At 34.8% G+C, this 27,126-nt stretch overlaps 1 protein-coding gene across 1 annotated transcript; it reads right to left on the bottom strand.

The window, feature by feature from the left end:
* Positions 1-6,632: 6,632 nt before the first annotated feature.
* Smp_003140.1 (putative sorting nexin) lies at positions 6,633-26,467 on the bottom strand. The gene is made up of 9 exons (XM_018793168.1): positions 25,914-26,467; positions 24,889-24,999; positions 20,640-20,761; positions 16,371-16,527; positions 14,526-14,779; positions 12,385-12,424; positions 9,944-10,190; positions 8,405-8,490; positions 6,633-6,827 (listed from the first exon to the last, which is right to left on the bottom strand). The coding sequence occupies exons 1-9, from the start codon at positions 25,953-25,955 to the stop codon at positions 6,765-6,767; spliced, it is 1,122 nt and encodes a 373-aa protein (XP_018647707.1). The 5' UTR covers positions 25,956-26,467; the 3' UTR covers positions 6,633-6,764.
* Positions 26,468-27,126: the final 659 nt, after the last annotated feature.

Below are 27,126 nucleotides of genomic sequence, written 5' to 3' on the forward strand. Positions count from 1 at the left end.
TTGGATGCCAGCTCAGTGGTCTGTCGGTTAAGGGCTTCGGCTCGAGACTGGTAGGTCCTGGGTTCAAAACTCGCGAGGCGGGTTCGTGGATGCGCACTGCTGAGGAGTCCCATAATAGGACGAAACGGCCGTCCAGTGTTTCCAGGTTTTCCATGGTGGTCTAGCTTCAATTGACTCACGCTTTCATATAGAATAGATGTGATTTGGGTAATTGAGTGAAATTCAGAACACACGTTTCGTCTTAATTTTGAGCCGTCAGATGGATGTTACGTGCACATCTCAGAATTGATACAAATGATCGTTATACTCAGCAAATATTACACAAAATTAAAATATGTTCTCGAGTTCTATTCTATGCTAACAATGATACTAATTGTATCTAGAATACTTTTGACCTATAACAAAACCAACATTTTTACTGAGAAAACTTATTCATATTTATTCGTATCCACACCAAGGTTGGACTTGATAGTTTCAAATAGATTGAACACTAAGTACGATGTTAATAATAAATAATATTTTTTTCTTATATCCTAATAAGTAGAAAAACTGTATTCCTGACGTTTCATGACTTAATGCGAACCACTTCTTCAGAGTTAATAAATAACCGAGTGAAATTAAACCAAGTGTAAATAGTACAAAGGAAACAATATAGAATATTTTCGGTACAATCAAAATCATAATATGCCTGAACATGTCTTATGCTCTCATAAGGATAATGAATGGTAACTTTGGGATCTATTAATGAACCAATACTATGCATATATTTTTATCGTATAATTGCTAAATAACTAAACTATTCATATCTATATCCCTCTTATTATGAACTTTGTTTTGACTTATGAACTATTGTCATACGATTTACCGTTCTTGAAATATGCCCTGTCTGTCACTTACCATCTCCCCTATTTACAGCCACATTTGGCTGAATATTGTACAAATGTTAATTCTTATTTTATGGTACGATGTGGTCTGTTTGATTGGTATACAAACTCGGTATGTTTGAAATATAATGATTCATACTGCAGAGGCTGAAATTAGTGTTCTGAACTTACCTGGCTGGGCTAGGCAGAAGCAGGACCGACAAGTACTCTACGGGTTTCGTATGTCACTGGTCCGATCGATAATTAGCTGCTCTCTGATTGACAGTCTTATCACATTGGACATTATCAGGGCATCCACTCATCCACAAGTTATAACAATGTCTCAATGTCAAGTTACTCTTGATCAAAGTGAATTCGTATGGTCCGTCACTGTATTAATTTCTGCGTTAGAATGTGGGAACGAAAAATGTATGCATTTGTAATATGAAGTAGTGGAGTTGAGATTATGTGTGTGTGTGTAGATTATGTGGAAAGTTAATAGTGTCAAGTGTATTAGTTTGGATGAATGTTCAGACCTTGTTTCTTATTGAGGGCAGAGGGATTTATCATTATGTGAAACGCTGTGGCTATTCGCCACTCTGTATAGTTGGGAAAGCCTTTCTGAATTATTTTGATATTTTTAATATCGATTATTTATATTTATTCACAAATAACTCATTTACATATAAGTGTTGTGAAGAAATCACTTTAGATTTTATCAAACAGACATTACAAGGTATTTACATACTCAAGTCTGTTATATCTCATGGACATAGGCTACCGGTTTTCCAACCAACTCTGTCTTGGGCTCACTTTTCCAGTTGCTCCCAAGTGCTATTCATGAACTTGATGCATGCCTGTAACTCTCAACGCCATGTGTTCTTTTCTCTGCTTCGCCTACTTTTTTGTTGATGAGGATTCCAAGTTAACACTTATCATGTGATGCTGTTTGATGATCTCCACAAATTCAGTCCTATCCTCCTCCAGCGTCTTTTCCTAATTTGTTCTCTGTCACAGTAATTCATTGTTAGTGGTCTCCGACCGATGGATCTACAATATTTTTTGTAGACAACCTTTTATAAATACCTGTATGTTTTTGATGATGGTTGTGGTAGTTCTCCAAGTGTCAGCTTCTTACAATAAGAATGTTTTAACGTTAGTTGTGAAAATTTTTACTTTACTCTTGGTTGGCAATTGTTTTAAGTCCCAGATATTCTCCAATTCCTGGAATATTCCTCTTGCTCTGCCAGTTTATACCTTTACATCTCATTCAAATGTTTGGATGTAGGTACATAACTACACACATTAGAGTACAAAATAATGAATGAAAAGTAAACTTCAATGATAGAATGGAACATTACTTAAAAATACTGTTGCATAAACCAGTGGGAATAGTTAAGTGAAAGATGTGAGAGAAAATAAAGATTTGGTTATTTTATTTCAATTAAACAGTATAAGAAGACGATGAAATTTTAATGATTTGACATATTTTTTCAATACTCTTTTGCCTGAACTAACTATTTTCTTATTTATTATTAAGAAATCTTACTTACTTACTTACGCCTGTTACCCCTTGTAGAGGAGCATAGGCCGTCCACCAGCATCCTCCATCCAACCCTAACCTGGGCAATCCTTTCCACTTCTTTCCAATTAACATTCATCCTTTTCATATCTACTTCTATTTCCCGATGTAATGTGTTCTTTCGCCTTCCTCTTTTCCGCTTCCCTTCCGGATTCCAAATTAGAGCTTGACTCGTGATGCAGTTTGGTGATTTCCTCAATGTATATCCGATCCACATCCAACGTCTTTTCCTTATTTCCTCTTCGGCTGGAAGCTGGTTTGTCCTCTCTCATAAGACGCTGTGGCTGATAGTATCCGGCCAGTGAATGTTGAGTATTTTGCGTAAACAACTGTTTATAAATACTTGTATCTTCTTGACGATGGCTGTAGTAGTTCTCCACGTTTCAGCTCCGTACAGCAGGATAATATTGATAGATATTAATCAATAAATGTAAACTGGTCTATGATATTTTAAGCATACAGTGAATAAACATTAAAACCCTGGATTAACAATATTTCATTTCATTACATATATTCGACTAATATACTGATAGAAGATCCTGTCCTCATTGTCATACATCATCAACGATAATAATAATCACAATGTGGATAGTGATAATCAACTGTTTGTGCATTATTTATTGATTAATTGATTTATTAAAACAAAATCGATAATTGGGTGTAAACTGTAAACAATTGGCAAGATATTTGTTCCTGTTTATTGTATTTTTATGATTATTGTCAACTACACCAATGAGTATTCATTTACATTAGTATTAAATAGTCCAATAACAACAACAAGATTTATTCAGAACAAAGTGAATTCATTACTCCATTTTACAGATTTTTATTAGTTGTGTATACAACGTAAAATTACGTTTGTTAAGATCATCATTAGAGACAAATTGTTTAACATATGTTAGTCAGTGAAGCTTATGTGAGTATTCGAAATGTAACCAAAAGAATCATAGAGATAAGAAGAATAGAGCATAAACAGTTAAAATCGATGTGTATTTATATGTTGGAAAGTAGTAACTCGGAAAAAAATAGATGATGTTGTAAGTAATAGTTATCGTAATCAGAATAAAACAAGTTATTGAAAGGTGATGTCGGAAGAGTATTGGTCTATCAATGAATCGGATGATGGACAGCTGATATAGTATTACGAAACCAGTAGAGTAGCAGGAAAGCTTCTTTCATCAAATGACGTCTTGATTCTTCCTGAAATATAATCTCTTTTGAACGGAAGATGAATGAGAACAGGTATTTTGCATATAGTTGGTTATCTAACATAAAACATCAATAAATTTTAGCTCTCTTAAATAGACTTTTGACCAGAAATTTTTTGTAACTGGTAGGCCAAAAGTTATCATGGTTCGAATACTGTCCCATCCACGTTTTATCCCTACATACTCTTATCAACAGTTTCATTGTAAAACGATCAGAAAACTTTAGCTGGTTATCACTTTTATATTCCATCGTAAATATTATGTCTGGATGAAAATTGTTGAAGTGACTAAGCAACTAAGAAGCGTGATCTCTATAGTCACAGATAATGAACGTATCAATAAATCTGGAATAGTATGTTTTGTTTTGGATTTCATAATTTAGTTTGGTTTGTTCTATTTTATAAATAAAGATAATGACAAAGATTGATTTTAGTGGTGATCCCATGATCACTACATCAGTTTGTTTTTATGGTTCACTGTTGCATTGGAAGTGACCCATTTAAAGGCAAAGGAAGTAGTTCAAATTGTTTTAAAATTATATTAATAGTTTCCCCTAACGTTATGGTCATGAATAATTAGCAAACATTCTGAGAAATTAACAGTATGTGATCGTTAAGATTGTTATTATCATGTTCCAACTAGTGACTAGCTTTGAGAGGAAATTCCTGGAGTTCTAATGAGAAGCCATGACCAGTGGAGTTAATCTGTGTCAGGTGTGACGTAGTTTCCCACCAAAGACAATGGGAGATGGTCGATCAATATCGTGGACTGGTTGACGTTAGACACTAATACCGTTGGATCCAAGCTCAGTCATTCAGTAGATAATAGAGTTCGAGCGAAACCGAAGGTCCTGGGTTTGAGTCACGCGTGCAGGGTCGTAGATATGCACTTCTGAGGAGTCACATACTAGGACAAGATAGACGTCCAGTTCTTCCGGATTTTCAGTGATGACCAAACATTAATCGGTTCATGATTTCAAATAAAAGAATTTATCTGATATGTACTCAAATGATCCATTTCTTTAGAAAATTGAAATGTCTTTTTAACTGTGAGGCTATTTTTCTATGAACTGATTCTAATAATTTAACCAACCATCAAACCAACTTATGATGAGTTCACCTTGAATATTATAGATCTTAATGGGTTATAGGATTTGTGTATTTTGGGGGGATCATGCATTAACAGTAGTACTTACCCTTTCGCTGTCTGATTGCTCCTTAAATTTTTTATAAACACTGCTTCCGATTGTCGAAATGACACTATTCTTAGATTTATCAACTTGCAATCCTGAAGTACTATTGAGAATTTGTAATATTTTATACACATAATCTTTCGGATTGATTATTACAACAGCTAAATCTTTATCTAGTCTTAATATCCTTCAATCCTGACATATGTTCCTTCGTTAATATTTTGAATGTAGGTTACGGAAATACAACGTTGATTTACAATATTACCCATGTTGGAATATAAACCAGCCTATTCGGCCTGAATTCATAGGTTTCAGGTCGGTTTGTTAGTACAGGCTTTCGAATTACGTCAGTATATCAATCTTGTTGACAATTTTATTCGGGACATCAAATTTAAATCCAAGAAAGTTTTACTCCGGAGATTCAGGGAATAGTTCAACAGGTATTCTATTAGGTTTTTATCAAAAGATATATATATATATATATATATGGTTTCCAATTTCAGATAGTAAAGTACTCTGTTACTATTGATAAGAGATTAAAAATTAGGGGCAATGGACCATTGGATTCCAATTCACGGTAACTTAAAGTGAGAAGATTGAAAAATCAACGGGTTTTGAGTTCGATTTCAGACAGAACAGTGAATATATACTCCCAAACAGTTTTATATCAGAAGAAAGATTTTTGTTCAGTCCTTTCTAATTCTTACGCGTAATCCAACTAATGTCGATTCATGACTGAAATCATTATCATATATATATATATATATATATATATATATATATATATATATATATATATATATATAGGAATTTATTGAAATTATACAAAATATTCGATACATGTATGGTCAAATACTAAGAACACCTTGATAAAAATAATTTGAATAAACAATTTTTCAACGAAAATAAAACAAACAAACGAAGGTAAAAAGTAAGATTACAAAGTGAAAACCAAATAAACCAAGTATATATATATTTATTCATAAGTGAATTATAGAATAAGATAATAGTGAACGATAATTTTGCGCCTAGGAAATAAAAGTGTGTGTGTGTGATCTGGGGTTAGGGTTCAATTTACTCCCACTAATAATGGAGATAATAATATGTTGTCTTGTTTTCGCTTCATGTATTAAACGAGTTAATCAGTATAAAATGATCATTTAAAGTTTTTTTTCATTTTGATCACAGAATGTAGTAAAGATGAAGAAAGAAGTTGGCATGATTGGTAAATTTTCTCAGATTATGAATTGTATATTAATTAAACTAGAAAGCCAATAACACATACATACAAAAACATAAACCTACGTTGAAAAAGTAACACACACAAGACGTTTATAAGAATTGTTGCCATCAAAGCTTCCATTTGAATTCTAAACCCTTGTTAACAGTGAAGTTAATTGATTTTCGCATTCTTACATTATATAGTTGAATGTTAAGCTCAGAAAATAAGAAATATATTTAATAATTCTTTTCACAATAAGTAGTAGTACGGTGGGTGGATGGATGTATAAGCGTATTGGACGGCAATAGTAGAGGGAAAGTACAAACACACATTCGAACACATGGATTTGGAGAAATAATAATAATATAGTAAGAAAATAGAAATCAATCAAGTCCATATTAATTTACACACAGAAAACCATATAATATTTAATTGACTATCATTATCATCATCAGTGGGATAAGACTGTGTTGAAGGCGGTAGAATATTTAAGGCAAGAAAAAAAGATTGAGAGAGTTATCTTTTACCCCTCATACATCTCAAATCAAAAACATATGTGATTATTTTGACGAGTTAAATGGGATGTTATTTTTCGGTGAATTGGAATGGGCAATATTACTCGTAGTAGTAGTAACGGCGGTGATTGAATTGTTACTGTTGGCAAAAACCATCGGTTTCATGGTAATCGTAGATGATTTTATACAGGTATATTGATTAGTTTTAATCGTGTTAATGAAGATTTTATTAATTCTATCTGGGACTGAAAAGTAAACAATAGAACAATCGGTTTATATATAGACATCAAGAAAAAAAACATAAATTTGTAAATAAAATTTATTTTTCTAGTATTTACTAATTTATTTATCAGATACAAGTTTATGTAATCGATTTTAATTCACAGTAAATTTTTGGCACAAAAACTAGTAATAATTACCTGTAACTGTCCAATTTATTTATTTAAACACATAAATATTGATACAAAGAGGCACCAGATATAAATGCGCCACACAAATCTCATTTGATTTGTGTGAGGGCTGTGATACTGTCCAGGTACCCAAACTGAAGCAGGTGGTTTTCTTAGGGGGCCACACCCGAAGCCTTTGACTAAAATATCTGATCCACAAGGCAGTGAAGCATCGTGTGGAGATGCAGTCCCATGGTAGCCGATGACCAACGATTGATTCATACGCCATTTCTTCCCTCAGGATACTGGAACCCATGTGCACCATTGGTTTGGAATCAGGGTTTTCCAACTCCCCTACGTGAGCTTTCCGTGTCCACCAACCCGGTTAAAAGTGCCGGACATTCGCTTTTTGTCCTCTCAATTTCGTAAACAACACCCCCGCCACGAGAAGGCAGTGAGTAGGACTTCCCTGGCAGAGGCTATATGCGCGTGGCCATGTAAGAGCATTTCGAGAGGGAGAGCGGACTCTCCCCACTCTCGGCCGTACCAGGGCAGTTGGGGGGCACTGTCCAAACAGTAGAGTAAGTGAACCAGCCTTGTCGGATACCACTTGAGGTTGTCAAACCAGATGACAGTTTGCCACAAGCTCTCACTCGACTGGTAGTGTTCGAGTAAAGAGCCTTCACAAGGTTTATGTACTTCTGAGGCACACCTTTCAATGACAGACACTGCCACATAACCTCTCGTTCTACAGAGTCGAATGCTGCTTTTAAGTCAATAAAAACTATCATTGTCGGACGCCGATAAGCATGTCTGTGTTCTTAAACCTGACGAATAGTGAATATGTAGTCGATACAGCCACGACCAGGTCTGAAACCAGACTGATTTTCTCGTGTTTGCATTTCATGAGTCTTAGTTAGGCGCCCGATAATTATTGAGGCTAGTATTTTAGATGCTATATTAGTCAAACTAATCCCTCTATGGTTATCACAGTATGATTGATACCAATAATTGGTCATGATTTTTATTTCGACTTTATCACTCTAATCATGAGTAAACTTCTTAATTTCTATTCTGTTTAGAAATGCAATGATCTTATATTAGTAATATTTTAGGTTAAGATCTATAAGTGAACCTTGAAGATGATTATGGTCTCATTCACAAGTCACTAATTAGTATACTGCAACTGAATGAACTTCGTACTTTAAATGTCAAATGATATAAGTTCAAAGTTCTTTCTATATAGCTAATAAGTAATTGATGACAGTTTTCAAGATAAATCATTCTTCTGCCTATTGGCTAATTGTTAATCACTGCAAATTGTAACAAATCAATCTTTCTAAGTATAACAACTTTGGCTAACAAATATTTTTTTAGCCAGACATTAAATTAATTGTAACTAACTTTTCATGTTATAACATATATTTACTCACCTTAGCATGTTTAACTTCTAATTCAGCGAGATCAACTAAATTTTTATGGAAATATTTAATTCGACGAACTTTGAAATCTTCTAATTCTGTAAAGAAAATAAGTAAATAAAATACCAATAGGATTACAGAAGAAATGGAGCATTTTAAAACTAAAACGAACGCGGAAGCTGTTTTTGACATATGAATGAAACAGTATAGTCTAGGAATAAACTAAAAAAACAATCGTGACTAATTTTCACCCAGTTCATAGCCAATCAAAAAATACCCTTTATAAATGGATAGTTTTTAGAAAAGAAAACACTAATATTACAAAGTGTAGACAAAATTTTACATATTTAATGAATCTTTTAAAGTCTTCTACAGGTTACTCTGACTGTAAACTGAAAAAATAACAAAACATAAACATGTCCTTGTAGATATAGATTATCCTTATCAGGACCCAAAAAGGCTTTTCCGAGTTCGCACATAGTTCTTGGTTAGAATTAGGCATTCGTGGTAGGGAATAAAAGATTAGGTGTCGGAGTTGTCATCACAGAATACAGAAATGCCCAGGGGAGTTAAGTGATTAATTCATCCACAAAATTTTCAATTTTGGGTTGTGGAGATTATTGAACTTCATTGAAATCGTGAACCGATCAATGTTGGATCACCAATTAAAACCTGGAAGAACTGTACGAGCATTTCGTCCTAATATGGGGCTCCTACACAGTGTGCATCTATGATCCCGCACGCGGGATTCGATGGTGGTCTAACATTGATCGGCTCATGATATCAATGCCATACATTAAATGTAGTGCCCCAAGGTTACGATTCGTTCCAGTATTAAGCGTCTACGGTTAGGAGTTGAGGATAATGTCGATTTACCTGTTATAAATAAACTACAGAGGACAGAATCTAGCATTCGATACTTTTAACACTCTATGGTTATAAAAAATAATTCTTCACTATCGTTTTAAACGTTTCGAAAAGTATTGAAAGATATTTTTACTGCTCGTCATAGGTAGTATATAAATTTTGCACAAGGACCTATAAATCGCGTTCTTGATCCTGATTGAATGGTATCCATACAATGATTTTATCAGAATTTGATGCATACACTTCAAATTATTACATTAATAAGACAGACCAAAACGAAACCAGATGAGATTGATATCGTAAAACAAACTACTCGTAAAGCAACTCAGGTAGTAATCATCTAATTAAGACTTAGTACTAGGAATGTGGGCTCCAGCATCCTGAGGGAACAAATGGTGTATGAATCAATTGTTGATCACCGGCTACCATGGGACTGAATCTCCTCACGATGCTTCATTGCCTTGTGGGTCAAACTTTCAGGTCAAAGGCTCGGGGCGTGGCCCTCTAAGAAAACCACCTGCTTCAGATTGAGCACCTGGGCGGTATCACAGCCCTCACACAAATCAAATGAGATTTGTGTGGCGCATATATATCTGGTGCCTCTTTGTATCAATATTTATGTGCTTAAATAAATAAATAAATAAACACACACATAATAATATTTATAATTCACATAACACATACCAAGTTTAGCTGATTCTGAAATAGACTTGAAACGTTCATTAGCTGCAGTTTGTGCATCTTCCGCTGTTTGAACATCTTTCATACGTGCACGGGCTTTATCGAGATTACGATTAGCAGTTTCATAATCTGCTAATGCACGACATCGACGATAGAGTAGGTCACGTGCGGCTCCAGTATCAATGGCATAGTAACGAAATGTATCAGATAATTTTAAATCTTCATCCGAACTCAAACGAACTAGAATTTTCTAGTAAACATAAATAAAAGTTTTTTGTTAGAAAGTTACATTAAATCTGAGGTTCGAGTCCTGTTCAATCTGTTTCGTTTTGAAAAACCGGGTATTTTTATGGGAGTGTGGCTCACAAACTGGTAAATGAGTTTATTGATTAATCAATTAATCATTTATTACAAAAAACTACTTGGAACTGATTCACAATATATTAAAAATATGCTTATAAAATAGTTTTATCGATGCAGTAATTCATAGACAAACAAAGGTCATTTAACCCAAAATAAGTTTAAAGGAAACCGATACTCATTAGCCATTAGGTAACAATTGACGCGAGCCTGTACAGTTTATGGCAATGATCGAAAGTTATTGATATATTTCGCAATCCGTTTACTAATCCAAGTGATTTATTAATAGTGAGGCATTTTGTTTTCTAATATAACTGACGATCAATCTAGTGTTTTACGCTAATTGGGATTTTTAAACAAGCTGTATCTACAATCGCCGAGAGGATTTGAAACTGTATCAATCATTAAGTGTTGCAGTCAGATGATATTATTACACTGCAATCTCCACTGGCGGCCTGTTTGAATATCTGGCCTGATTGTGCACCCCTATCTAGATATATCAACAAGTTATGCTTTTGTTTGTTTTAATACATTATGTCTATTAATAACATAAACTATTCAGGCATGTTTATGAAACGTTTACGACTTTTCACTGTACAACTAACAAAAAACGACAGCGACATCGTAGTGGTTGACTATATGCATCGAAAAGAATGAACATTATTCAGAAGTCGATCCCCTAACTGCTAACATCGAACTAACGATAACTCGCTATTTATCGCCCGGACCGACTACGCGTGCTAAACACTTTTAATAAATGTGAGTGAGAATTTATGATTAATGTAATTAGTTCTGAGCTACACTGATATTACACAGTTGCCTAAACCGAAGTAGACATAACGGAGTTCAAACATGCAACTTAATGGCTGAAGATTAAAAGTCTTAACCATTGAGTCACCTATTAGGCTATCGATCACATAATATTACCGCTCACAAGCATCATTTGCATTTATGAGGTTAACTTGTCCATCAGTGTGGAAACTGTTATGATTAATTGCTCAAAACCATTTCTCTTCTATATCATCAATCATGACAATACCATACATTTTGGGATGTAATAACATGCAACTCAAGTAATAGAAAATAACCAATTAAATATGACTAGTGTTAACTCAGTTGATCAATTTAATTCAAAAAATACTGAACAGTTGAAATGGATACCAATTTAGCTAAACACAAAATTTTTAGTTTACTGCGTTTTATTGATTGCTCTTATTATTATTATTTTCATTGAAATATGGTTGTTGATTAGGCGGTCAGATTTTGAGTGACCGCGTTCATGTGATTTAGTCAATCCCATTTTGTGATAGTTTCTCATGATAAAGATAAAAAGTGACTAGAATTCGCTGATATTATATTGCATTAATCTAGCTACATTTCTAAGTGTACAGATTTAACAAACCATTCAACTGTCAAGTATTTTTTTTAATTTTGTCTAATGACTGACCGTTAAACATTACATTACAATATTTAAAACTTAACTCACAAAAACAATACACTCTAAGCAGAAATTAACAAAATACTTTACGAAGATCCTCATTGAATCATTTTAGTAAACAATAACTTGACTTATTCTAACATGGCGATACAAGGCTGGTAAATAGGTTTTAATTGGAGAGTCATATATTCTTGTGTGGTCAAAAAAACTCATTTTGCTTGACTAGTAAAACGATTCATGAAATTTGTAGATACTATCATTTTTTCTCATTTGATAAATAGTGAATACTAGTTCAGAATAGAAGAGCTTCTTCCAGTTTTATATCTAGTCCTCAGTAATTTACCATAAATCATCAATAATCGGCATTAGTTTTCAACAAAACACAATTCATGCAACAGTCCTTATGAACAACTGGAAGGTAAAGTCATTTGAAATTGAAAGAGAAAACTAGTGACAAGGACCTAGTACTTTGCTTCTTTTCTTAAAGAAAAATATAACGGTACAGATTCTAGTTCTGGTACTTGGTTAGGATCCGTATGATTATCGTAACCGTAAATGAAACAGGGTTTTCTGTAGACTAACTTTCCAACCACTCACCATCTTACACACTAAAATATTACATACCAAAAATAAAGAATCAACTCACTCGAAAGCTTTCAAAGAAGTTGGATAACAGAGTTGTCAAACTGTTGAAAAGAAACAATTCAAACACAATTATGAGTAACGAATAAAATTTGTACTAGAACTGCAACAGGAAAACTCTGAATTATCTTGAAGTATAAAAATTGTTTACACATTTCAACTCAGAAGCTAAGTGGACAATGCGATAGAGTTCGAAGCGAACGGTACTGGTTTCAAGTCCTGCAGAGAACATCAATTCTGGGATGCAGGTACACCAGGCTGGTGGGCTAGCTTCTGTTGGTCCTTCACGACTCCCTGGCTGGGGTCCGAGAGATGGTGCAACACAGTGGCTAGAGATGTTATCAGATATGGCTCAGAATAGAAGCCAGTGGCGAGCCTGCTGTAACCTTCTTCTACTTTCTTCATAAAGAGTGGCTATAACTTTCCTAACTGAGAGAGCTCTTCTGGTTGTACATTCAGTTCCCCCCATCATTACTCTTCTCCTTTTCTTTTTTTCCTTCTTTTATATATACGCATCTTCTTCCTTCTCCCATTCTCATTATTTTGTGTGGCGCATATGTATCCGGTGCCCTTTGTACCAATATATATGTGATTAAATAAATAAAATAATAAATAAATAGGCTGACGGGTCCCAAATAGAATGAGACGCGAGTCTTAGTTTCCACTGCTGGTCACTATCCATCTCTGCTTATCAATTATTAATAGTTCTTTTTTTGGGATTATCCCATTGTTGATACTTTTGTAATGAATTTTAACCAATTTTATTTGACGTATATGTATCCTGTGAGGATTGCTTCGATATAACCATGTCAGGACTTTTTTATGGGATAAATTAAATGTGGCCACCAGTGAAATCTAGGAGGCGTCTTTCATCCTATTTAGGATAAATTTATTACAATATTTATTAATGGTTATCAGAGCTAAGCTTATCACCCAATCCAACGACGTTACGAAGCTACAGTTACAAACAGTTCACATAATCTATGTTATAAGTTTACTTACAAGTATTCTAAAGTACTTATTATTAATCGAAGTAAGATATTACATGAATATACATTAGTCTGAGTTGCCACAACTTCCAACAATACAGTAAAAGGAAATTAACATAATGAGGAGTGTAGAATGACAAATTACAATTGATTGGATTGAAAAGCTACACATGATGAGTATAAGTCAAAAGAGATAAGTAAAGTGGAAGAATTAAAATCTTATGAGGAAAATATATTGAAGATTTAAATGGAGATGTACGGTGGATATAACTCTAGAATATGCAGATCTATTTTAAGAGCTATGTTACGATTACAGAAAATATAAATGCGTGAATATAAATACCCAGTATGGCCTAGCTGAACACTGAGTTTACTAAGTGATTTTAGGCTCATTTATTATTCAGTCTGGCTGAAGAGTTGTAAAAAAGACGGGAGGCCGATAGGCAAGTATATTTTCCTAACCTTTGAGATATGTTTATATGATTGATTAGGTGCTTATTTCACAAACCTAGACTACTATGATAGTTGAATAACATGATGGCCTTGTTTCTATTAAATGGAATTTAGAAAATATTAATAAGCTAAAAGACAACTACACTATCTAGTTAAAGTTCCACTGTAGCCTAGATTTAAAAATTGTAGTGACCGATGGAGTTCAACTAGATCGGGTGTGAAACAGTTATCCAGAGCAGGCAGTGTATGATAGCTGTACAATATCGTGAATTGATTAGAATTAGACATGTAAACCATTTGGTACCAGCTCAACAGTCTGGAGGTTAAGCGACCGTTAGCGAGATACAAAGTCGTCAGTTCGATTCCTTCTGACGAGGTTGTGGATGGGCACTGCTGAGGAGTCTCATATCAATACGAGACAGCTGCCTAGTGCTTCCAAGTTCTTAACGGTTGTTTAGTTAAGATTATATTGTAAATAATTGATACTTTCCCTCCTTGTATTTCCTTGAAATGTGTATATATTTAGTGCAGTCATTTCAGTTAAAGGTCATACAAAACAAAAGTCGGTACCATGGAGATGTGGAGAGGGAGAGAGAGAAATAGAGAGACGGAGAAAAGTAATCACAAATGAATATAGTCTATTCCACTATAAAACAAAGCAATCTAAATCTTTTTTTAAAAAAAAAATAACAACCTAACTAACTCAGTTTCAGAAGTGATATTGCATTCTTTTGGAATTAGATTAGATAGAGCCAATTCAATTTGTAATAAAGTATTTGCATTAGTTTTACGACATTTCGATGCTAAATCCGCTGCTACCGTTGCATCTTTTATAGCTGAATGATAAACAGCTAAGGTACATTTCTCTTCACAAAAGAAAGTATCATTATCGCGTTGATTATTTAACCACAAAGTTTCATCAGCTGATTTTGAGACAGATCTTAGAAAATCAACAGCCTAAAAAGGTCAAATACGGAAACAAAATGATTTATTTAATTAAAAGAAATTTTGTATTTGTTATATCTTGACAAAATTTATACAGGAAACAAAAACAATGTGGATGGGGCAGTTACGCAACCAACAGTAATAAGATAATAATAATAATTGTTAAGAATTGGTTGAGGTATTAAAAAAGATAGAATACAACTGGATTTTGACAACCAATAATCTTCAAGGTAATCTGAGCTCACCGGTAGGAGGTATAAGGTTTTAGTACTCTATCTGAAATAACATTACATTGCGGGCTCGTAGTATTGTGGAATCTCAAATATTCGATAGATAACTTCATTTGTGTTTGGTCGGCAATCTAATTTTATGGTTAAATCGTTTATGCAATGAAACCGATTAATTGTTTGATATGGTATCTTTTGTAGTTCACTTGGAATTTAAACAGATTACTGAGTTATTACATATTGCCCCCGAATTCCCCGGTACGTCTTCCATTGACCTTCTGAATTTTTTGTTGATACAAATATGATATATCTGCTTCTCTGTGTATGCGTTTGTGTGGGAATATCGTGCCACCTATAACCAATTTGTTGAATTAACATAGATTTTCAAATCTTTCCCCATTTCATTTCTTTCTCCTAGTCCATGTCGTCCAATTATATCTTCATATCCTGTGCTGTCCACTTCGACTTTAGCGTTTAGATCTCCCATCAGGATGGTGAGGTCCTTTCTTGGGCACTTAGCTATGATTGATTACAACCTCCAGTAGAACTGATCTTTATCGTCGTCATTGCTATCATTTGTGGGTGCATAACATTGATTGTGATCCCCTCCTTCCTTGTTTTGAACGATGCTTTGATGATCCTAGATCCGTGAGATTCCCATTCTACAAGTGTATTTTGTCCCTCTCTGGACAGCGTTAGAGCAACTCCCGGATTGTGTGGAGCATTTTTTCCCTCGTGACCGGAGTACAGTAGCATTTCTCCCGTATCTAGCCTTTGCTGTCCAGCTTGTGTCCAATGGGTTTCGCTGATTCCAAGTACTGCCAATTTGTATCTCCTTATTTCCATTGCTATTTGACTGGTCTTCCCGGTTTCCCACATTGTCCGGACGTTCCATATACCTATAAAAATTGTTGCTCTGGTTGTTAGAAAGGGCATCGACCTCGTGACTTTCGAAGGATCTCGGCTTTCGTCATGAGGTGTCATAATTCTTCCTTCAATTCCCAGGGTAGATTTTAAATGATTTGAATTATTTTTTCTCGTTAGCGTTTTTTTAGTGAGTTAGTTTTCTACGGGATGGGGTCGCTAACCCCCTGCCCAACCCTCCTCCTTTACCTGGGCTTGGGACCGGCAGTAACTCTAGAAGAGCTACAGGCGGAGTTGATGACACGGTAAAATTCTGATAGGTCGCTATTCCTGTTTGAAGTACATGCTAATGATGTCGCTTTGAAAGACAACGAAAACTTCACAACTAAACCACCCGGACTCAGAAACCTCACAATACCTCCAACATTAACTATTCTTAAATAACAAATGTATCTTAAATTCATAGTTATATGTATAATGTTGCTGAGAAACGTTGTAAAAACAGAAAATACCTTTTCTTTTCTTGTCTTATTTCGTACGTTTAATTCTTCTTCGAATTCCAGAAATACACGAAAACCATGATCATGCTTAAATGTTGGATGTGATGCTAGTCGTTGTAAAAACACTTCATGCATTGCAACTGTTTTCTTAAAAGTAGCTAAGTATTCACTGAAAATAAATAAACAAACAAAAGAATATGTAAATCTATGGGACATTTTTACCTAAAATTAAATGAATTATGAACTGACGATCAAAACAATAACAGTAAATAAATAAATGATATATTTGTAATATCCCAATGAGTAAAAAAATTAGATTTTCTGACGTTTCGTGACTCAGTGTAAGCCACTTCTCCAGAAAATGAATAACTGAACTAAAATTAATCCAAGTTTAAATAGTACAACGGAACAATAAGAATATTAAGTGATCAATCAAAAAACAGGTTTGAATAAATCAATGTCATGCCATTTCGATCGAGGTGATTCATAAACGACATGTATGTAAATTCGTGTGTATGTATATGTGCACTGTTAAGGATGAAAATTGTGACCTTTATGGTGAGAAAGGATAGAGTTCAATTTGTAAGGTAATAGTGTGAGTTGTAAATAATATCAGACTATGTGACTAGGATAGATAGTCCAAGTAGGATGTATGTTAAGGCCTTCTTTTCTATAATGGCAGTAAATGCTAATATACGCTATGTTGATATTACACTACACTGCAAAATTATGCATAGAGGACAGATGACAAACCGATTCCAAGTGACGACTGGAGGCAGACAAGGCTGCTTACTCTCACCCTTTCTCTTTTTTCCGGTGGTTGACTGGATTACGAAGACCTTCGCATCTGAGGAGAAGCACAGAATAAAATAGACAACTTGGATGCAACCAGACGATTTAGACTCCGAAGATGACCTAACTCTTCTATCCCATACACACGAACAAATGCAAGTAAAGACAACCAGTGTAGCAGAAGCCTCTGCATCAGTAGGCTTCAACATACACAAGGGATAACCAAGATCCTCGAATACAACATAGAGAGCACCGGGCCAATCACACTTGATGGAGAGACTCTGGAAGAGTTAGAAACTTTCACGTACCTGGGCAGCGTCATCGATGAATAAGGAGTATCTGATACAGATGGAAAAGCAAGGGCCACATTCCTGCAGTTAAAGAACTTATGGGACTCAAAGCAGCTGTCAACCAATATCAAAGTGGAGATCTTCAATACGAACGTCAACGCAGTTCTACTATATGGAGCTGAAACTCGGAGAACTCCCACTACCATCATCAAAAACGTACAAGTATTTGTAAACAGTTGTCTATGCAAGATACGCATTGTCCGTCGACCGGATACCATCAGAAACAGGCTACTATGGAAGAGAGCAAACTAGATTCTAAATGAACAGAAAATTAGGAAAAGACGATGGAAGTGGATAGGACATACATTTCGGAAATCATCAAACTGCATCACTAAGAACGCCCTAACTTGGAATCGTGAAGGGAAACGGAAAAGAAGGAAACCAAAGAACACACTGCGCCGAGAATTCGAAGCAGACATGAAAAAGGTGAAAAGCAACTGGAAAGGATTGCCCAGGACAGTTCAATGGAGAATGCTAGTAGGCTGCCTATGCTCCTCCGCTAGGGGTAACAGGAGTAATTAAATATCACTACTGCCAGTTACTGGCTTATAATGGAACACACAGCATACTACTGAAAGAGACGTAATCATTGAACAGGTGGAGATTACATTGAATAGACTTTCGATATTAAAAGATGTTATAACTAGCTCTGAGCAAACATATTGATATGTGGTAATAAAAGTTAAATATGTTTGGTCACTGAGCGTGGACAAACAGGTACTTAGCCTACTGACTTCAATATATTATTCCCTTTTCTCTTATTTTGATTTGTACTTCGGACTCACTGAGTGTGAGTGTTTGTAACAGTGTTGAATAAAATATCATCTAGTGTTAATCTGGTTCTTTATTTTGAGTCGGGAATTCTGGATCTGATATAACGTGACTAGTATCATTATTGTACTAGGGAATTAATAAAGTATACCTGAGAGAAATATTATATATATGCACACATAATCGGTGAATATACAATCCGTTGATAAAAATTAAACACTAGAAAATTTTTAGTTAATTAACATACAAAACAGAACACTTAAGCAATACAAAACAAAGTAGGCCAGCACATGGGTATATACAACTATTATTATTACTTAAATTTAGCCATAACATGAGATGTTTATCATAAACACAAAACAATAACAATAATTACTATTATTATGATAACTAATGAAAAGAAAGTACATATCTGGTTATTATCTAAATATGTAAATTAGTATATTTCTCAAGATTTAGTTTAGAGATTGTAGAATTAATAGAGAGAAATTATATCAAATCATGTTGGTATAGAACAAGAAGAAAAAACAAAACTGAATACATGAATTGTAATACATTTTGTGTCGAATTTAGAAATATCAAGGGTTCCAAATAATAAAGCCCATTAGGTACGTAGCCTATTTAATGAATACAAGAAATAGGAAAATAAAAACCTTATTTTACAAACCATAAAGTGTCAATTGTGGTTTGCTGCAATAAGGGTGTGTTAACTAGCGAGTGGGAAAAAGCGAGCCTTACGAATGTGATGTTAGCATGCACACTTCTTTAATCGATAGCTCGGTAGGAAAATGTAGGAATTGAAATCTTGATTTATTGATAGCGAATTCATGTATGCCGGTTCCTCTATTAACTGATTACTTATAATGGATCGATTGCACCCAAATGCCCCGGTACGACTGAGGGCAGGGAGAGTTCACTATCCCTCTCAAAATGCTAACACATGACCACACGTATACAGCCACTGTCAAAGAAGTCCTACCCACTTCCTTCTCGTGGTGGGGATGCTGTTTCCAAAAGTGAGAGGACGAAAAGCCAATGTCCGGAGCTCTAACCAGATTGGTGGATATGGAGGATCCACCTAAGGGAGTTAGGAAACCTTGACTTCAAACCAGTGGTGCACATGGGCTCCAGAATCCTAATTTAATAAATGGAGTATGAACCTATTGTTGGTCATCGGCTACCATGGGACTGCATCTCTTAACGTTGCTCTACTGTCATGTGGATTAGACCTCTAGGTCAAAGAGTTGGGGTGTGGCCACCTAAGAAAACCACCCGCCTCATTTTGGGAGTCCGGGCAGTAATCCAACCCTCACACAAATCGAATGGTGAAGTGTGGCGCATACATATTTGGTGCCTCCTTGTATCAAAGTTTACATGTCTAAATAAATAAATAAATAATGGACCGATTATGGAAGACATTGAAACTTTTGTAACTGTCTCACTGATTATTATTATCATTATTTTTTTCTATTGTATAACTTTGGATGGGTGAATTATAGTATCTACATACTCCTTGAATTCTGATAAACCGTGGGAACTATTAACTCCTGTTATACTAGAATGAAACGGCCATCCAATGCTTCCAGGTTTTTCTTAGTGGTCCAACTTAGATCGGTTTATGATTTTCATGAAATTCAACAATCTCCACAACCCCTTACTGACAAGTATACTTTTTTGTCTTACTTTTTCGTGCTGTACATAAATAATTTACCAAGATAAATTATAGCAGAAAATTTCGAATTCAGTACTACGAAATAGAATTTATTGCAAGTAGAAAATTCGAAATTATAGTCATTCGATTGTTGAATGACACAAACGACATTTTACATAGACAAATAGATCAGAGTAAATGAAGTGTTTGACATAATGATTTGGTGTAAAGACATTCAGTTAGATGTTGAACATAGCAGCATATATGATTGTACTACAATAGTATTTATCATTTATTTATGAGAATTAAAAACAGCTTAGTTAGCTATTAGTTACTTGCCGCTCGAATAGCTCGATGGTAATATTTCTGACTGTGAGGCTGGGCGAGACGGGATCATATTAGCCAGGAAGTATCAGTTTCCTCAAGATAACATGTAAACCTTGCTCGCAGTTAGTGCCAAATAGCACAAAACGTAGGTTGAGCAGGGTGCTCTGTTGACTAACTTTAACCACCATCTTACATTTCAATCATGATGCTAGCGATATTGAGTAACTTAGAGATCAGTGGTCACATCGCAACTCAATTGATTAAAATTCGGACAGTATTAGGACGGACTTAACACAAATGACATCGGTTATTAATCAGTTGTAAACTGAAACTCCTATTTTTTATTTTATAAAAGGAAAATAGTACAGATATTAATGATACCGTTCTTACGCTTCTAATTCAGCTTTCATTTTTCGCAGATCCTCTACGGGTAGATTGCCTTCATTTTCACCTAGTCGTTGTAGTTTAGCACGAGATGCGTCGAAATCTGGTTTTGGCGGGACCGGTGGGACCTTATGTTGAAAACAGAAACCAAAAGGAAAAATTACTGTTCATCTAATAATAAATCATTATTATTAACTACTCACCAATCAGAGTAAAGATTTATATGCCGAAATTCGGGTCACACTCCAAGTGTGAGTGGGGAATAGAGATACTACCCGGTTGACCAAATCAAAGTAGTTGGGGATGGGGGCGGAGTTCAAACCTGGAAATTGTCAACGTTTTAATCATTGAGCCACAAGTTCCACTAACAGATTAGGTCAGTGGACTGATATAAGGATAAAGTATTAGTTTGCAGGATACACACATATGTAATATTATTTTACACTAAAACGCGACTGAAAAATATTTTTTTAGAAGCACTACCAGATATATGTAATATACCATACAAGAACTATACCCGTTGGTCAAGTTTTAATTCCATTGACGTATATATATATATATATATATATATATATATATATATATATATGACCCACAAAGCCCGTATCTTAAAGTCGCTTATGTTTGTTTTTCTGTCTCATACTTTGTATGCATGCTTATGGTAATTGACTAGAAAGAAAATCTATGTTGATCAGTTATGTTGTTGTTTAATATCAGTTCATTTGAAAGACGGGTCGATAATTCGGTCTTGTGAGCGGATGATAATAGTCGACTATATACCAGGATTGTTTATTACTATATATAGATCAACACACTATAGATCAATTTAAAAATCAAAACATGTTCATAAAAACAAACCTTGAACTGTCTCGTATAACGAAATATCACGATGCCCTAGTAAGTTTTGTGAGACACAATCAAATAAAGTTCAGATCCGAAACCAGTGGAGACAGTATTGGAGATCTCTTGTTTTCTCAGTGCTTGAGCACTGCTTTAGAGATCAAAGCTAAGAATATTGTTTTGAATATTACCGTTATGACGTTCACTAGCCTGCAATTTCTTAATTGATAGCCCGGGAAACAAACGCACCAAACAAACTCCTGATATTTTGTTCTCGAGCACAAGTTGTTGGTCCGTTTATTGAATAATTACTTCACCTGACCAATAAAACACCCAGCCTAGCACTAGCAACGCTGAGAACTGATGAGATAATCGTGACCTTAACCGGTCCACCAATATACAAACCTTCTGTCCTCTAATATTAAGTCCGATAATAAAATACAGCAATCAAGTCTCTAATGTTCTACTTTCAGGCATTCAGTATATTTATGTATCTCAAACACTCACTAATACATGTACAAGAATTGTCAGACCATTCAGTCTTTACATACAATCATACCATGAGTAATAGAACAATAATTAAGGGACAATAAGTTAATACGACTAAAAAAGGTTTATAATAAGGGGTTTATACAAAAATAATAGCCCTTTTATTTAATAATTATATGATAAAATATCGACAAAAATAATCTGTTAGACAATCCTAACAGTACCAATATTTTCAATATTTGCCTCTTTATAGTAGTATCTGGTATAACTGCAATTTTATATTAAATTATTGTCATTTGTTGTATGCTTCTTGGTTTTATTATTATCATACAATTTTGTACGATACACTCTTGCTGTTGCCCGTGGTGTATCACTTTCAAATATAAAACCAAATAAATAATAGTAATCCGGGATATTAAGGAGAAATAAAATTAAATCTATTTATTTAGATCATAGGACAGAAATTTCCACTACCCACTCATAAAACCACAGTTCTCTAAGAAGTTTAATTCATAACTAAAAACAGGTTAGCATAGATATGAAGTCTTGACAAAGGTTTAAACGCTTGAGCATGGTTTCTCTTTAAAAGTCACTTCAGTTTACAGTAAAGGATTACATAATATTTAGAAGACAACATCATAAGTTAGTAACAGATTGTGAGGTAAAACATGCCGATTTTATTCGGTGAATCTGCTAAAATAATATTCAGAGGATTGATATAAAAGAACAGATATATATTATCATAAAGCCAAACAATAAATAAACTCCGCCTGTAGCTCTTCCAGGCTTACTACCAGCACCAAGCCCGGGTAAAGGAAGAGGGTTGGGCATGAGGTCAACAACCTTATCCCGTGAAGCAACCTTGCTACAGAAAACGCTAACCAGAATAAATAATGAGGACAGAAGTTGGTTGGTAATCACTGAGTGTTTCATTGACAACTTCCCTAAAATAATAGCAACGCTAAACACTAACATATATTAACAATAATGGAAATTCTGTATGAATCCCCTCGTTAAAAGGGTCGGAAAATCGGTTGCTTCCAATATGTTTGTTTAAAATAGATGCTCCTATGGAGATATATATAACAAAGATAACATAATCTGTCTGATAACAGCCATAAACCAGATGATCTGCGTGATTTAAAAATTGTTAGGTTCTAATGCAAAGTTTGGGAATTCATTATATGTGAAAAAATTATATTTGAAATAGTCTCAGCGATAGAAATATAAATAATTCCAACGTTTCGTCCAGCTAACTTGTCAAAAGTTCTTCAGGGAAATATTTATATTTCAATCGCTGAGACTATTTCAAATATAATTTTTTCATATATAATGAATTCTCTATACTCGGCGCCCAATTATTGTCAAACTATTCGTTCTAACCTTGACGAATATTCGTATAAATTATTTTCCAATCGAATTAAATTATAAGTTTGGGAATTTAAATGCATTATTAACATAGATAACAAAGGTAGATTAGGTTAAATTATAGCTACTAAGTCCCCAAATGCCCTGGTACGGCCGAGAGTGAGGAGAGTCTGCTCTCCCTCTCGAAATGCTCTTACATGGCCACGCGCATATAGCCTCTGCCAGGGAAGTCCTACTCACTGCCTTCTCGTGGCGGGGGTGTTGTTCACAAAAGTGTGAGGACGAAAAGCGAATGTCCGGCGCTTTAACCGGGTTGGTGGATGTGGAGGATCCACCTAGGGGAGTTGGAAAACCCTGATTCCAAACCAATGGTGCACATGGGCTCCAGTATCCTGAGGGAACAAATGGCGTACGAATCAATCATTGATCACCGGTTACCATGGGACTGCATCTCCTGACGATGCTCCACTGCCTTGTGGACTAAACCTTTAGGTCAAAGGCTCCGGGTGTGGCCCCCTAAGAAAACCACCTGCTTTAGTCTGGGCACCTGGGCAGTATCACAGCCCTCACACAAATCGAATGAGATTTGTGAGGCGCATATTTATCTGGTGCTTTTTTGTACCAATATTTATGTGTTTAAATAAATAATAAATAATAAAATACTAAGCTAACTGGTTGATGAGAAAGTCGGTATCAGAGTCCTTTAGGTATCTACTAGATTAAGTGTTTATTAAAACATCCAATTAAGAGCTTATTTTTGCTTTGGCACTGAACTATGGTTCACAATCACATGTAATATTATCTAATTTCCCCAGGTATTTATGTCAATAACGCAGTTTATAGTACAAACTTTAAATACTCGTCAATCATTTTTATGCACCGTTAATTTCATCGAAGTGGGAGAATTCCCACATAATATTACTAATAATATTCTAACTAGAAAGTGAAGATATACGAAAAGAGGTCAAATTAATGTAGCTATTACTTATTACATGATGATGTTACATATTAATTGCTTCTATCCATTTTTACAATCAATATCAGAATCTGAGAGTAATGTTCACTGAAGTGCTGGAATATCAAAATTTACACGTACCTAAGAGACAGAAGTCTGGTTTGCGACGTGGCAAACAGAGAAACCCACAAAATATATTATCATTACTTACATTAAATTTAATATGCAATCTCAATGAAACAAAGATAGATCAGTAGTATGTTAAAGATTTTAAAAGCATCACAACTTTAATCCTTTAAAATCAAATAAATCAAATGACAGTATCGTAGGTGGTTCAGAGTAGAAAGTGTTGCTCTTTTTCATGGTAGTACAGTTGGACTTATACGTTTTAAATCAAATCATCAGCTCCAGTACTACTTGGACATAAGACTGTTTACATTATTATTGACCACAAAAAATAAACCCGTGTATATTGTGCTACCATTCACTTAAAAATAATTCAAAACAACAATCAAATTCACTACTCCAAGCAATAACTACTTCGAAATATATATCTGAAAAATCCTAATGAGAAAAGCCGGGTTAATGTGAAAATTAACTTACAATTAGACCTGCATATGCATCATTTTCAACTAAACGATCATGAAGCCAGACGAATTCTTCGTGCATTCGTTGTACATCACATTCACTTTGTTTAAAATCAGGCAATGTAGTCTAGAATTTAAAAATGAAGCAGAAAAGAAACCAGTAAGAATGTTAGTCGACTAAGAAAAAGTATTTCAATACTTTTCTTCCCATTCTTAAAAGTTTAAGCTTGAATAAAACTTTGATATGCTAATAAAAACATTAGTGGTCATTTCGGGGTAGAACTCGCTAGTTCAATTATACATGAGCTTATAGACATCAGACTAGTTACAACGTCCGACGTCCAAATAGCAAGTCCCAAGTTCGAAAACAGCCCGACCTACTACAGTTTGAGCAGCCGATAGTACTGTGGTATGGGTTGCTTACATCCACATAGGTAGTATATGACGATGGTCAGGCAGAGAATGTATTTCACTGGAAGATCGATAAGGAAAGAGCGGAAACGGAACGCAATCGGCATGAAAATACGTGAACAATAATAATAGGAGACGATGGACTGATATTTGCAGAAGGAACGGTCAAGATTGAGACAATTGATTGATAGTTTGCAAACTAACTGTTTACTGTAAGACTGTCAGATTTTGGTGAGATGGTCTGTAATTTTTGTGTCAAATACATTCGATTGTCCCCACTCGTGTTCTTGTTCACTATATTACCACTAGCCTCCACATTTAGAGTGTGATTCACACACAAGTACCTGGTGAATAAATCATCACCAACAATATTAACAGTAAAAAGAATATTGTCCAATGAGACCTAGTTACAGTTAACATTGCGGATACAAAATGATTCTATTTACATTAAAAATAAACATATGTGAATGTAGTTTAGAATGATAGGAAACGATAAGATCTTAGTTATGTAGACTGCATTATGCAATAGAATAAGATATACTGCCACAAATAAATTCGTGAAAATCCTGACAGTACAACTGATATATATTCAATAAGAGTGCATTATTTGTAATAAAAAAAAATAATCACCTTTGTATGAATTTTGAATAAGACACGGTCTTTATCACTCATCGCTCCAGAAATTTCAACAGCTAATGACTCGGAACTAGGATCGGTCACATCTGACCATCCTCGCACTTGGGAAGGGAACTGTGGAAATGATGAACCACCACCGATAGAGACAGTATCATGATAAATGCTAGTTGAATGCTCACCAATATGTTCCTGAAAGTCCGGGAAATTATATTTGTGAGTAATAAGGTACTTTGAGAGGGTGATTTATGGAATGAAATAGCTCAATAATTGCAGCTAATAAATAGGCAAATGGGAAATTAGGGCATCAAGGGGAAAGAAACAACACAAGACCTAATGTAAACATGTACCGACCAAAGTTCCAACGCTCGACACTATTACAGTGAAGAGAAATTAGCACAGAAGCCAAATATCTATTTCGTTTTACCAGGCTGCTTTAAATGCGCCGTTCAAGTTGACTTATTTCTGGTGATCGATACAACGTATAAACTGGAATGATTAACGACTAGTGCCAGAAATGATTAAAGTGCTAAGCTGAACATCACTCCATATCTGTTGTTTAAGCAACTTGGCAGTACCAACAACCTCAAATTATAGCTTAAACTACATCACAAGAGCCTTTACATGTCTACACTTTGCTTTATCTTTACATAGATTTGTTTTATTACTAATGGATAGTGTCAATGTTAACTTTTTCGGAACCTTAACATTTCTTCAACTTTTTGCTTGAGGTTGAATTGAGAGGAAACTGCACGATCTACTTTAACCTATACTTGGATCACGAGATACTAAGTCGGTAATGATCACAAGTGATTTCCTTACAAAGGAATATATGACTAATAATCAAGACTTGATAGAGACATTTGTCTGAATTCCTTCGTAGGATCTAGAGTATTATTTTAGTCACAAGTCTGAGTTGGGTATTACGTGTAGCAGCAAAGCCCAGTTACAATAAGCAAAAGTGCTTTTACATAACATCCTGTTTTTCTTTAACATTATTAATTTCTGATAAATTTTCGACATCATTACCTACTGGTCACGTAGAACTGACGGTAGAAAAAAAACTAAACCGAACAACAGAAAATGTCAAGAAAACCCACTTCAACCATACACAATAAAAACCCCACCAACAGGCGAACATTTAGGTTAGGATATTATATGCACATGAGTGCTTTTGGATCATAATTATGACCTTTAAGGCCCTAAAACA

Source organism: Schistosoma mansoni, chromosome 1 (assembly GCF_000237925.1).
Source record: "Schistosoma mansoni strain Puerto Rico chromosome 1, complete genome".
Classification (NCBI taxonomy): Eukaryota; Metazoa; Platyhelminthes; class Trematoda; order Strigeidida; family Schistosomatidae; genus Schistosoma; species Schistosoma mansoni.